Below are 15,347 nucleotides of genomic sequence, written 5' to 3' on the forward strand. Positions count from 1 at the left end.
ATATTAAAGTTTTTCCCTTTATAGTTGTGTTTCACAGTGGATTAAGTGTTTTTTCAAATTTTACATGCCTTTATTCTTTCTCTTTCCATCGTGCTAATCACAATTTGATTATTAAAACTCATATCACCTCTACTGACAGAAATAACTGAAAAGTTTAACCATTCAAATCCAGAAAAAATCACAAAATTTCTCCAAAATTTATACTGTCTCAAGTTTGACAATGACTCTGACTCAGCTCAATTCAGAAAACAGTGAATGATACATTTAATTTGAATCAAGATTACTAATTCAGCAGAAAAAAATGAATGCTGTTTAAAATGACCCACTTATGCAGTTTAATAGGTGAGGACCAAGCACCTGGCGGCTTTTAGTTATGAATTACAGCAAAGCTATCTTCTCTTCAGAGATGCTGAACTGCAGTACTGAATTAAAATGCAGCTTTCACAAATGCCACTTTTTCCAGTGCAAAATTTATCTCTTTTACAAAAACTATTGTGTTATTTATATCTCTAAATGTTTCAACAGCTAAAAACAAACATTTTGGCTTTAGTTCAAGCAAAGAGCACCATTCCAGCCCCTCAGGTTGTTGAGAAAACAAGAAAAAGTGAATTAAAGGCTCTAAAACTGGAGGACAAATGAAATAATGAGTTATTTATTGTTTAAATTTCACGAATACTTAATGCATGGGGCTGGAAATAATTGCCTTTCTTCTAGAAGAAATATATTCTTCTTCCTTTATTTTTGGTGTGGAAAAAATTACAGGTTAGGTGGAATACCATAGCTCACACAAGTTATTAATTATTTACAATAGAGATGAATATGCTGACATCCTTTACGTCTATGAGAATACAGTGATGAACTCAAAGCATGAGCCTGGACTGAATAAAAATAGCTTGAGTACGTATGAAATAAAGTAACAGACCTATTAAAGAAGACATCCACCAAAATAATTGATTTATAACATTTCAGCCATATAAATAATACATATCTTTGAAAGATATGCTAAGAATGTTAAAATCCAAACACTGTATTTAATTCTTTTACAGAACCTCAGACAGTTTCTAAGAACAGAGTCTAGGGGCAATGGGCTGAGGGTTAATTCAGTGTATTTAAAATGATTACACCCTGAGGGCTGGAGAGGGGTGTTGCAGGGGGTGGGGAAGAAAAAAACCATTTCCCTGTGAACAGCATATACTGTTCCAGTCCTTAAATCTGCCCAACTAGCAAAACCAACCCAAGTAAGAACAAAGACTATTCTTGTGTCTGGGCAAGAATACACTCAACACCTTCACTGTTCTATGCACAACTAGGCAGTCTCAGAGCAGCACACTGTACTTAGGCAAAGCCTTGCAATTTAGCTTCAAAATCTGCATATCTGCGATGCATCTGAGAAGCACAATTTTACAGTTTTGCACCCCTTTGCCCCCTGCAACGGCATGTGACAAGGACACTGAGGGCTTGAGGTGGCTTATGCTAATTTGTAGGGTTTCACTGGCCAAGGGTTTCTGTCCACTTACCCACTCCTCCTCATCATACTCAGAATGATGGGGTATGGAGTCCTGCCTTTTGATGTGAGCAGGATGGTCCTGGTGCTGTGCATCAGCCCCATCCTCTGCACTGCTCCTGGGCACAGCTGGTTTCTTGAGCACACAGCCAGGCCGGGCCGTGTACAGCGCTAGAAGGGCACTTCTCACCAGCTGGTCCTTGAACGTGTGCACAAATAACTCCGTCTAGGGAAAAAACCAAACCAATGGAAAGGTTAGAGCAACGAATGTGGTATGGCAGCAAAGCTGTGTAACACTGAATTATCCTTAGGCAGAGCGGCTATTTGTTTCAGGCCTGCCTGGGAGGCAGAAAACAAAGTAGGCCAACAAATAATGAGGAAAATTTCAAGAGTTTTAGAGATCACATTCTACAATCCCAGTGTTCTAAGCATTAACACAGGAGCACATTATCTGTCAGAGATCACAATCTTTTCACATTTTATTTGAATTCCAAATTTCACCTCAGAGGCAAGCCTCAACAAGAACCACTTCCAAGAGTAACCAACCACAGCACAATGATTTCTGAATAAGTGTAAGATAAAACACAATTAACCAGTTCAATAATCTCTCTAAATAAAACCCACCACTCTACAATGCTGAAATAGCAGTATCTGCAAAAGCAGTATTTCCACAGATAAATTTTACTACTGGTAGGTGTCAACCCAGATATCATGGTAGGTGACACCTGATTTCAAGCTTGATTTTTTTGTATATTTTAAAGAAAGGAAACTCTGAAGTTGTCTTCTCGGGTCTTCTGAAGATGCTATTCAATCTCTGCATCATTTTTCTATGTTGACTGTTACAGCTGGCATTTTACCGTATTTTTTAAATCCTTCAACCTCCCTGCATTATTCATCTCCCTTCCACCTCAACAAGGAAAGTATGCCTTTGTGCAGACAATCTTAATTAAACAGGGATGTGGGAAGGTATGTAGATAAGAGTCAGAGGATCCAGCCTCAACCAGCAGGAAATGCCAAAAATGAGGGCTGCCCAGCCAAGCTCTCTTCAGCCCTTATGTGCTGCTTATGCAAAAACTGGAGGGAAAAGTAGCCAAAAAAACCCCAAAACAAACAAGTGCCAAGTGCCAGCACCTCCCTGGAACTCCTGAGAAGATTCCTGGAAGTCTTTTCTCCCAGTTTCTGCATTTCTTATCCTATCCCTTTCTTCATGCTACCTGTTCCTCTTTTGCACCCACTCCTACTCAACTTCTTTTTCTTGCCTTCCTGTCTCAAGACCCTCTCAAAAGTTTACAGATATTTAAGACAGAAAGGCTCTAAAAAATTAATGGTTTTCTTAAGGCTCCAGCTGCTAGGTGAGGTACTTAAATGAGAAGTTTCTGTCTTTCCCATTTTCATTATGTTTACCAAAAAAATGCTTTCTGAATTGTTTCACATGGACGGGCTGAAAATTTTACTCCAAATAAATCTCTACAGTTCTAAAAATAAGAACTGCAGGCACATCTAAGAAAAATTATTGATTTTTTAAAACCAAAATCAGACCTGACTTGGGATTCTTTAGACTTGGCAACGCTACTCATCTCCCTGGCGATATTACCAGACCCATTCCTTCTCCTCATTACCAACTTGGTGCCTGAGGGAAAGGCCATTTTTTAACAGTTTTCTCAGGACTGTCTCCTCGTTGTCCTGAATTGCTCTGCAGGACAATTGCAGTTTTCTACATTTCCAACCCAGATGGTGCATGCCTGGAGAATGACTTAGTCTCTGGGGAATAGTGCTATCACACCCCACCATTCTTTGCCTTACCATGGCACAATGAGATTTGAGGGGTTGTGTGGTAACAGCAAAGCTCCTCTTCAACACTTCTACAGTTCCATAGCAAGAGAGTTGAAACTCCATTACTTGTCTACCCTTAAAAACAGCAATATCATGGTTTTGCTGAGGTTTAATATCTACCTTCCCCACAATGTCTGTTTGAGAAAATTTCACGTTTCTGGTTCAGAATAACGCTCAAAAAAACTTTACATTTCAAAAAATTAGGAGAATTGGATAGCTTGATGTAAATAATGCCCACTAGGACTGCAAAGTTTAAGTAATATAATTGAATAGAAATATTTTATAGGGAAATTTAGTTTTTAAAAGAAAATCAGTACAGAAGTGTGACTCCATTTTTCATGCAGCAACTCAAATAATTCTGTAATTAAATTCCATTCAGAGATCCCATTGGTTTTACAGCAGTCTATGTTTTAACTTCACTTTCTAACAGCTCAGTACAGCTAAATTTGCAGAACATCACTATTTATGAAACTGCACTGAAATCACAAAACCAGTCTATACAAAGAAATAAAAACTCTGCAAATTCTTTCAGATACTCTACTAAAGAGTATTTCTGCAAACAAAGATAGGCATAGCTGGAAAATTAATTTATCAAGCCTGCTGCAAGCTGCAAATGCTGATACACTTGTCGATAGCTAAAGGCTTCCTTAATCAACTAACAAAAAGGGATGATAAAAGGTTAGTCTCAGGAAAACACTACAGGAAACTGTAAATTATATATGGAGATGCTTAACAGGAGAAAATAAGCTCCTTTTAAGAAGCAGCAGTGGAATTATTTGATTTAATTTTCCACTTTCAATCCATGCAGCCAGTCCTTCCATTTCCAACATGAACACTTTAATGTAATTCACATTATTGATAATTCAGATTTACTCACTGCTACCTAATAATTATAGAAAGAATTCTTATATATACCAAGTGATATGTTTTTTAATAAACTTGCAGAATTTAATCACCAGGCAAATAATTTTTATGGCTTCAAACAGATGTTTACTTTCTAAATATCTATCCAGTTAAAACATCAGAGCATTTATTTTTTACATACAAAAAGTGCAGGAAAGATGGAATAGCAAAGCACTACATATGCCTCAGGAGCACAAGCAGATATCATGTCATTATACTCAGCAGAGCATGTGCTACTCTGTGTTAAATGCAAGCAGGAACACTCTGGTAGTCTTGGTTCTCCAGTACTGTACCAGACTATACAGACAGAATATTTCAAGACAGCAATATAAGGCTTTGAATTAACCATGAGGGATCTAATTTCAGTATTGTGTGGGTTCACTGAGTTTAGGGCTTTGAAATTGTATTTCTCTTTCCTGAAGCTGTTTCTTGGTCTCTCTTCCCCATCTCTCCTCCCCTCTTTACAAGCAGCTGTCCCAGCACACTTGCTTCCTCAGCAATCCACCCTATTTCTCTATTGTCCACCTTTTCCTAGGAGTGCATTTGGTAATAGACAGGGAAGCAGGTATTGAACCACTCCTGCTGCAGTTGTTCAGACAACTGGATTTGTCTCTTCCAAGCAAAAGGTGGAGGCTAGACAGACATCCAAGGAGTACATGGGGTGAGACTCCTTCTTCTGGGAACCTGAGCTCATGCACTAACAGCAATTTAATCCTGGTCCTGAAAAGCTGATATGAACACACTCAACTAAGCCACCAGCTATAAATGTAAAATACCTAAGGCTTTAGCAAACTGAATGAATTGTCTTTTTTGTCCCCTTTTTATAGCCAGAGTCTCTAGCGAGCCATGGTTCAAGCAGTACTTTAGTACCATGGCTCCTGCCTCTGAAATCATCCCCTCCTCCTGTCCAGAGGCCAATGGCAGAGAAAATGCACATTGCTCAGCAACCACCCCTTGGATCTTCAGAACAAACCCTTCTTTGCCTGATTGGCTTTGCCTGTGCATACAGATTTCTTTGAACTAACCTCTAACAGAGCAGCTTCACTCTTCTATGCACAGCTAAAAATGCCCTCCTGCATCCAGAGGTACACCATAATCACTACAGTCCCCCTCCTTAAATTCCTCTGTTTCATTTCCAGGCTGAATTCTGCCTTCTTCCATCACCCCTGACGCTCAGAGCGACTCCACATTCTCAGAGCGAGTGTGGATTCACACATCTGCCGCTGAGAGCGATGTTCCTCTCCCTAGTGCTCTTCTGGAATGCCTTCCCAGCAAGTGGCCAAGCTCAATATCAATATTTGAAACCCTCCTATGGCACGAGGAGCTGCTGGGGTAATGGTGCTCAACAGACCAACAGGGCTGTCACTTCCCAATAGCTGAAGATGCATGGAAATGGTTACTGATCGTGTTATTGAGCCATACTGGGATCATACTGCTGAAGGGATGGCCCGTGGAGAAATGGGAAACTCTTCACAAGCTCTCGGGTCACAGGGTTCATATTGTTATTCATATAAGGGCTCATATTTTTATAGGGTAACATATGCTGGGAAGCACTACAGGCTTCAGCTAATCTCCATTATCAGTCTGTGAGACCAGCGGCGAACATTATCTTCTCTAATTTAGAACTAAAGGAACTAAAATGAGGAAGAGGTTACAGCTACAGACAGATATAATAGGAAAAAGAGAAATAAACTTTGAGATCTCCTAGAGCAAATTTCCCAGCTTCTCCTTCCAGGCTGCATCACCATTTCTGATCATGCTGTTATTCTAAACCTTATACACCAACCTGGCTTGAACTACCTCCCATAACCAGCAGCTTGAAATATCATAGAAAGAGAATGAAAAAAAAAGACTTCTCATACTACAAAATTATTTATAATTGTTGATATTTTCATAAACTCCAGTATGTAGCCACTAGAGGATGAAGAAGCTACATGAAATTAAATTAATTACACTTTTTAATAAAGCAATCTTTATAGATTTCATTAATTTTCTATACGGAAGGCCTACAGAAATGCTAAATAACATTATTTTTCTAATAACAACATTTTGATGCTTATTTTAGCTGAGTTTATTTAACATTTCCTGATGCTGTGAAAGTCAAATGATGCAGAAACCCCCCCCCCCTTCCTCCCCAGCAGTTAGAGAGACTTGGTTACTCCATTTTCCATTGCAGTGAGGATTTGAATCTTACTTTTTCTGAAAGCATCTTTAAAGAGTTCTTCAAGCTGTCTGGAGAACGCTGGCTTGCAGAACTGAGCAGCAGGTCTGCATGGCTTGATATGAGAGGCTGCAGATGACTGATGTTGCTGAGAACTTCTTTTGCCTTGGCTGTGTTTTCAGGTGAATAGTAAATACACTGGTATCCAGTGCTGTGATAACAGAGAGTCACATCATGTCAAATTCATTTCTGCCATTAACAGCAATGCTTATGGTGCTAAAAATCTTACCACTACTTTTGCAAAAAAAAAAAACGCCAGATGCCTGAACTTCACAGACACCACTGATCCTGCATTTAAGGGTAAAAACAAACCTTTCCTTGAACAGTAAAAGCATAAACGGCATGAAACAGCCCACCACCACATGCTCCAAGTAATACAGTGCAAAATTCCTTTGAGTGGGTGATCTGAACATAAACCCCCATGTTTTTATGTGTTTCTTTTAAACACTGTAATTCTAGAGACAGAAAATATTTGACAAAGTCAGGTAATAATATCAAAGAGCATAAGGCTCCTTATTCTTCCAACTGAGCTCCCCAAAAGAGAATTGACTGCCTCACCGAGTCTTTCCAAGTGGGCCATTAAGGTTGAATTGATCAGTGGCCCACACTGTGTTTTGATTGGCCTCAATGATGTCCAGGAAGAGACGATAAACAGAGTTATCTCCAATAAAGAACAGGCATCTGATTTGCAAGAAGAGACCCAGCAATGGGTGCGGAAGTGAATTACTTCAAAACCACACAAATGCACACTGCAAACTTCCTACTGTCCACTGTTCAAACTACTGCAATTATTTGGCAGGACTTCTCCTATCCCTCTTTCTTCTTTTCCTCCCTACAAATTATGCAATATCCTCTTACACCACTGTTCTCAAACACCACTTCAGACAGCATGCACACACCCACTGGCTCTTGCCTGCAGCCCACAGCTCCTCACCTGAACCTCTGGTACGTAACCCTTCCTTTTATAAAGCCCTGGTTTAGTCTTTCAGAGAAACTAACCAAAATCTTCTGCAGCTTCAGATTAAAACAGGAAAAAAAGAACCCAAGCCCCTCCTGGCACATCACCAATGCCAGAGGAATGTACATGCTACTCCCAGCTGGTACTGTTTGTATCTCCCTTCTCTCCTTTTTGTCTGAAGTATTTCAGTCCCTTCAGCCATTTCACCACTTTCTTTCTTTCTTAATTTGGCATACCAAGACCAAATACTGACACTTGTTCAATCCTCTGAACTTTATGCATTCGCTTTCATTTCAGTCTTTGTCCAGATCTCTTCCCTACCCCCAGTTCCCCTTTGTGCCTTTTATTGAGTGAATTCTAGTTCCTTCTCTTTAGTTTTCTACAAATTAGAAACTAAATCTTGATCAGTCCCTTCCAATTCAGCATTTTCTATGATTCTGGCAAATAAGGATAGCTTCAAGCAGTTTTAAAATGAAGGCTCTTGCTTACATATTTTGCTGAGGTATACTCTCAATACCCAATTCTAATTTTCTATTCCCCAATATCCATTCTATTTTTCTGTCTTTCACCAATGTCTTCATTCCTAGATACAATTCTTTGTAGAAGCAATCAGGATTAATGGCATATAGCTGCCATTACTACCAGCCACATCTAAATTATGACGCATCTCCAACTTACATGAGCTACTCATGTCTACTAGACCCATGTCTAGTAGAAGTCATAATTCTGAGTATTTCAGCAAAGTGAATAATATAAACTGTCCCTCCTAATGAATTAGGAAAAACAAGCAAACCTCTGTCCCTCTGAGTAATCAAGAAACTGCCACAGTTCTGCCTTTGAGGTGGAGAGCCTGTTAGTGAGATGACTTCCAGAGTCAGATCTGGCACTACATCCACTGGAACCCTCAAGCAGCAGGCTCAGTGGATAGGGCAGGGACAAAGAGCAACAGTCTATGTTAATTGCAGTGAAGACATAGTCTTAAAAGTCTTGACACTTCTCTAATTCCCCATCAGGCTTTTCCCTCCCTTTATCAAAAAGTCCTTTTTGCAGGCTGAATCTGGCTAATGCTGTTATCAAGTTCACTCCTTTCTGGGATTTCCCTCAGTCTTTAAATCCTAGATAGTTTTCACTGATCTCCCACAGCTCTAGGCTTCACTGAATATTGCAGCAGAAAAGCTACAGACACCACTTGTAAGAAAGAGGGCAGTGACACCAAAGGTGTGGGCAGTTCTCATTGCAATTAAGTAAATCATAGCTTTTAAGTAAAGGAATTAGTGAAGAGAGAATGACTCTTCAGAATGAAGTGCACTACCAGACTGGTAATTATTTGGACAATTTAAACATTTTCAGAACCCTAGAAAGCACGACACAACTTCAAATATTTAGTTCCTCTCATAATTTGAGAGCAACTTTCTCAATCCCCCTAGAAGAATGTGTAATTATTTTTCAGAAACAACACGTTTGAAGTTTCTAACTGTTGTGTTCACACTGCTGCATGTATGACTAGCTGAGGTTTTCTGTGGCCTTAGCCTTCACAAACAGATATTCCCACTCACAAGTAAGCGACATTCCCTCCTCTGCAGCTACTTTTAAAGCTTACTGCTGCATGCAGCTCTGGTATGTAAGCACTGTTAGGCAGAAGAGAAACTTTTCACAGGTGTCCTAAGGCACAAACTGCATGAAACTTCTGCATTAGGGTAAAGGCCGCATGGGTAGGTCCAGTGCAGAATAGCAGCAGCATAATGAAAACATACCTCTCATATGTAAATTATGACTCAGGTACCTTTTGAAAACTGTATTATAATGCTTTCTGGGAAAAGTTTGAAAGCTTTCACTAAGCATATAAAACCACACTTGACCATTTCCATATATTGGCGCCATCATTAACCATAACCACATGACTGTCAGCGGTCATTTCAGTCCTAAACTTGCTTTATGGACATTCTTCAGATCACATACCAGAAACTTTTCACTTAAAAGAAAAGCCTTTCTTGCTCTCATTTCAGGTCCTATTTTTTTTTTATAATGTGCCTTTTATAAAAATTGGATATGACATTCCTGATGGTAATAAATGAGAGAAGAATTGCAAAGCCACTGCATTTTTGTAAATATTATTATACAGGACTTTCCCTTTGTGTCTGCACAAAGATTGATATTCTGTGTAATAGAAAAGATGCCAGAACTATCTTCACATACACATTTTCCACATTCTTCTGCTTGATAAACTTTCACAAAACATATGTCTCAGTCTTGTTTTTGTTTTGCAACTGCAAATGCTACCAGATAACTGTTTCTCTTTGTCTGCAAATTCCACAAGTCTAAGACTGCGCAAGAAATATATTGCAATATGCTGACACTGTTGAATATTTTGATAAACTGCTCTAATAATCAGACTGAAGGTCAAAAACACGCAAGGCAATTCTGTCACATCTAGACAGCTGCTAGGATTGGCTGAGAACTAGTCTCTTCCCACGTCCTGCATTAGGTCTTCAGCTCAGTTAGCCTAGAGAAAACGGCTGCTGAATCTGCATTTTTCCTGTTCGTTCTGTATTCTGACTGATATCGCAAGGTGTCACTTCTTCCTTCAACAAAATCTTCAGAAAATCTAGCCCCATCATAAAACAGGAAATTCAAATTGCAGAAGGTGCCCCGGGGGACACAAGGTGTCCTCAAAACACCTTTATCCAGCAAAATAAACAGGTGCATGCAAAGTAGCACTGTTGTCGCCAGAGTGAAATAAATTTGTCCATTATAAGATTGAGAATGTAGTAAGAAATGGTTCATTTTCTGAAAGGTGAGCACTGTGAGAACTGTAATGCTACTTTATATCATATAACTTTAAAGGATTATGTCTATTATATTATTTATATCTAGCAGCTTCAGTTATAAATTTTTATGATAAAAACCCACAAATCACTATTGCAACTGCATTAATCAGATAGTAAAGGAGAAAATACTTTAAGAAGTGTCTTCAGGCATTTTCTTCAACAGAAAACATGTACTTTCTAGGCCCTCATATGATGGGGATGAGGCTGCCCATACCAGTTTGCTGACAGCAGAATATTAACACCGAGTTTCTCGATGCGTCTTATGTGATCAACATGATGTACGTGTTTCATTGGCAGGTTTCAGCATCAGAGGTGGTCAGGGAAATGAAAGCTTTTTGAAGATTTAACAGGGTTTTTATACTGTGTAGGGCAAGCAAGACCCCCTCAATAATACAGCTTTCAAAGCAACTAGATCTGCTGGGTTTTGTTTGATGTTAATATTAATGCCAGCTCCTATTCAACCTAGAAGTCAACAGAAGAATTGAATAATTTCCCTTTTATTCTCTATGATATTTTATCCATGAAACTTTTTTGAGCATTGACTATAATGGAATTAATTTGCTGTGGACTGTCATGGTAATTTAGATCAGAGCACTCCCTCCCTGCTTTCCCTTTGGAATGCTGTAACACTGCAGTTGGCACCATCAGCTGGAGCACTGAGCAGTCACAACTACTGAAAAAATCTGAACAGCCACAGCAACAAACACAAATACATCCCATTCTTAGGAAAAGATGTGACTAACACTTTGGCGCATGTTCAACAGTGAACAAAGCATTTGAGCTCCACAATAAACTGAAACCTTTATTTTTGATTAGTCTTATTTTGGCTTTCTGAAGAATAAGAGTAGTTTGTTTTTTCACAGCGTACTAAAAATACTTCTACCTTAGCATACACCCAGGCCTGTCAGAAATAAAGCTGCTACCTTAAGTTACAATTTCTGTATTTAAAAATTGTCTACAGATACATTCCTCTTAGCACAAGAATTGCCAAAGAGATCGCTCATTCTGAACAGCAGGTTTTCAAGTACTGATATACCTCCAGCTTCCTAAAATACAAGGAAAAAAAATCATAATTTTGAACCATTAAGGTTGCAGAGGACCTCCAAGATCATCGAGTCCAACCTTTGACAGAACAACCCCCATATCAACTAAACCGCAGCACCGAGTGCCGAGTCCTGCCTTTTCTTGAGCACTTCCAGGGATGATGACTCCACCACAAGTCCCAATGCACAAAAACCCTTTACATGAAGAAATCCTCCCAACCTGAACACCCTGCAGCACAGCTTGAGGTAATTTCCTGTGTTTACTCAAAATTGGTCTTAACACAAGAACTAGAGCGTGTTTCAATTTTCATCAAAGCAGGGGAAAAAAGGGGAATATTTTATGAATGCAGTGTTCAATCCTACCAGATTTTAATCTTCCATTCATTCAGCAGGATAAACTGTTTTGTTATTCAGTGAGCTTATAGCATTTTAATGCAACCTTAATGGTATTTTCCCAGCTGTTGGAAAGAATACTTACTTTCGTCTTTCAGCCTCAAATTTACTCAGCAGTTTCCGGAGACCACCATTCTTAAATCCTTGGAAATGTGCTTCTGGGGCTCCCACAGTGATAACATCATACAGAGCATCTGGAATGGGAACAGAGGAACACAGACATCTGAATGCTTCTATCCCTAAATCATGGAAACACTATGACATCTATTCCACAAAAAGTAAGGACAAGTCTATATAATTTCCAGGGAATAATTGATAATCCATGTCCCAAGAAGGCCCAAGAGCTAATCAATCTTTCTATACAGCCACTGCACACTTTAAAAAGTTCATTTGATTTATGGCTATATGTAAATTATGTGCCACTGAGTAGAAGAATATTCCAGCTCTGCAGTTTACAAAGCTGACAAGTAAATTGGCCCATTGCGTATTCCACTCTATTGCCCCTTTCATTATTTAACTTGTAGTCATGTTCAAGCATTTTAGAGTCAAAAGAGACCATTTTGATGGAATAGTCTGACTGAATAATAGAGACTACTGAATCACAGCTAATAATTCCTGCATCAAGCTTGTCTCTTGGTTGAGTGAAGGCATCTCTTTGTTTAGGCATCTAATCTTGATTAAAAGATTTCAAATGACAACAAACTCACTGCATTCCCAGAGAAGTCAATTAGGCTAGTAAAAATCCCTATTCCTTTTCTAGCTTCAATTTGTTCGGATGTAATGCTACTGTACTTTCAGATATAATGGTGTTTAATGCTGAATTGGTGAGCCCTGCTCTAGGATATACACTTCTTATATATGTTTATAAACACAAAGTCAGTTGAGAAGCTACCAGAATAGGAAATAAATCATACTAATGAAATGCTTGCTGAGAAAACAATCTGTTGTCTCTTTCTGTATATACCTGGTGCCTTATGACATAGGGGATGAATTCTTTTTGTGGATATATGCTTACAGAACTGGAGGTGAAACATCATTTTTCAAAGAGCTCGTGATTGATTCTCAGGGTGGAGATGAAGATTTAATTACATCCCACACCACATAACTATTTTTTTCTAAGTTTAAAAATTTACATTTACAGTAAGTACCTGTTTTGTACCTGAACTTACTGGAGGTACAAAAGTGCAGTTCCGAATGCCTCATCTTTAAAATGCATTTCTAAAGGAAACGTTACAGGATGTTTTTTGAGAACTGTTTTATTCCTCAAAGAAGTTTCCCATGTAAATTAAAATCTAGACCTCTCCTAAAATAGAACTTGCATTGTGATGATAAATATGCCCAGAAGCATGAGCACTGTACAAATGATTCACAGTTAATGAACTATGCCTTACTTCCTGAGCTGAATCTCAGAACACATTTGCTCAAATTGATTTGAGCTCTAATGAGTTGGTGACTCTTCAATATCCACTTAAAAGGAGAAGTGACATAATTTCATTTGCCTAAGGTGAGCCTCAAGGTTCTTAAATAGCCCATTCTTTTAGGTCTTTATACAGATTATCACTAATACATATTCTTCAGCTATTAGGACTCCACTGATACTTGACAATAAGGAGGAGGAGGAGGCAGTCAGTGTCTTAAACTGGCCAGATGCAAAACAAAAACCACTTCAGTTCACCAAATCTATTTAAAACAAGCACATATTGCAAACAGAAACAAAAGCAAAGCTATGTCAATATACAGATTTAAGTTCTCTAGTATGATGAACAGAGCACAATGTGGGGTTTATCAAATGGATAAGGATACCATTGACCCATAGGAAAACAGTATTTTTCCTCAAAGCTACTCCTACTGAAAGCTTAAGCACACTTTCTCTTCCATTTCAGTACTCAATGACAACCCAAACAAAAGTTCAGGAAAAGCAAACCTATTATTATACATGTCAAACACAAAAAAACCCACATACCAATGTGTATATACAATAGATGGGATAAAAACCTATCTTGCATTCCCAAAATTAAGATATCTGATAGTGTAAGGGCTAATGACACCTCCATGGATCATTAGCTTGTTTAAATGCCACCTCCATGAATTTTTATTCTTCCCCTTCCAGTATCATTCTCCTGGTTATATTCCAGGTGTCCTTTGATATATGCCAAGCAAACCATGAGCTGAGAAAGACCAACTTCATATCGAAGTGCTGCCTATTCCAGATCAATTAGCAATTGCTGCAAACTGCTTAGCCTGCATATATCTAATACAAGACACAGGGAAGAACATCAGTTAACTAACAGAGGCAGAGTTTTATAATTTGAAGATCCAAATTTGGAAGACAACTAGAACAATTCTAACATTTATCTCTTCCTGTACTCTTTTTGATTATCAATTAATGATGTGTGCAAAGCAAAATGGTTTTGGAGAAGAAGGGAGAAAATTCATTAAAAAGCAAAACAAAACTCCAGTACTGTAAAAGTTGTGGGTGCTTAAGTAAGTCACAGATTTCACTCAAATTCTCTTTTTATTTAGCAAATAGAACAGTGTCCTGTTCACAAAGAGGTTTTGTTGAAAAGACAACGTTAAGCTTCTGGCCCCCATTACAAACCTAAAAATCCTTTTCAGTTAATTAATTAACTTGAAAACATTAAATTAAAATCTGTGTTATCACATTATGTCACTATAAATCCCCATCTTGTAGAAATATTTGGAGGCACAGTTTTTTAGTAAAACAAATAACAAAATATTGAACCAACAAGTATCTAACAGATAATTGGAAGCCCCTGTGTCCCAATTTAGAAGTGGATGTATACTCACACAGTACAAAACAGGAAATTTACCACTGTTTTTATTTCCTGTTTTACAATCTTAGATGCAGAGTGTATTAATAAGGCAAAAACCGTATCAGAATGTAATTTCTGTGTTTGTAGTTACAGCAAATTTATCAGATCTCAATTGATCAACAAATTATTCACTGTGCCATTTGGTCATATATATGTATCAATATGATCTTTGATCTGTAAAGGAAGCTGCTAAAATCATATGCAAGTGGCAACAACAGAATTCTGTGTTAAAAAGAACCACAGACCATGTTAGAGAAAGTTATCCCCCTTTCCAGGGGATGTTGGAAGTTTGCAGTATTTTCACTCAACACTGAGCCAAAATAGCACATATTCTCCATTTACTTATTTGCTTGAAGTGTCATAGGAACAACATGAGCACATTCTTGGAATCTGTTTTTAGAAAAGAACTTGGAAGAAATTTAGTTAACCAGCCCCTAGTTTTCCAAGATGTGCAGTAATTGTCCACAACTTGTGGCATCAGAAGACGAGGCAGGGAAATTCCTTGCAGAGCTTTGACTTTGGATGTGATTTCTAGATTTCAGTGAAACTGTGTTTCAAAGCACACTTAGTCATACTTGGGGAATTTCTTTACCTTTCAATCGAGGACTATGCACATGCATTCTTTGCAGATGAAGATTTATTGGGATGAATTCTAGTGTTTTTTCTCCTTTGCTACAGCTTGATTTAAAGGAAGAACCTGAAAAACAAAAGTTTAAAGAATCATTGTCTTAACTACCCAGATGTTTTTGTATTCCTTTTAAAGGGAGACAATACTTGTATGTGAGGAGTTGTCTTTAATTTACCTTCAATGGATAATTATATATTAGGAG

At 38.3% G+C, this 15,347-nt stretch overlaps 1 protein-coding gene across 1 annotated transcript in view; it reads right to left on the bottom strand.

Moving 5' to 3' along the window:
* LOC128948886 (inositol polyphosphate 4-phosphatase type II-like) overlaps positions 1–15,347 on the bottom strand; it is a 128,693-nt gene that overhangs the window by 48,310 nt on the left and 65,036 nt on the right. The window contains exons 9-12 of the mRNA XM_054293645.1: positions 15,110–15,214; positions 11,769–11,877; positions 6,435–6,612; positions 1,518–1,730 (exon numbers count right to left, since the gene is read on the bottom strand). Coding sequence (XP_054149620.1) covers positions 1,518–1,730; positions 6,435–6,612; positions 11,769–11,877; positions 15,110–15,214 — 605 coding nt within the window. The remainder of the gene's footprint in view (positions 1–1,517; positions 1,731–6,434; positions 6,613–11,768; positions 11,878–15,109; positions 15,215–15,347) is intronic.

This window comes from Melozone crissalis, unplaced genomic scaffold (assembly GCF_028551555.1).
Source record: "Melozone crissalis strain CALT ecotype California unplaced genomic scaffold, PUWL_Pcris_2 ptg000168l_1, whole genome shotgun sequence".
Classification (NCBI taxonomy): Eukaryota; Metazoa; Chordata; class Aves; order Passeriformes; family Passerellidae; genus Melozone; species Melozone crissalis.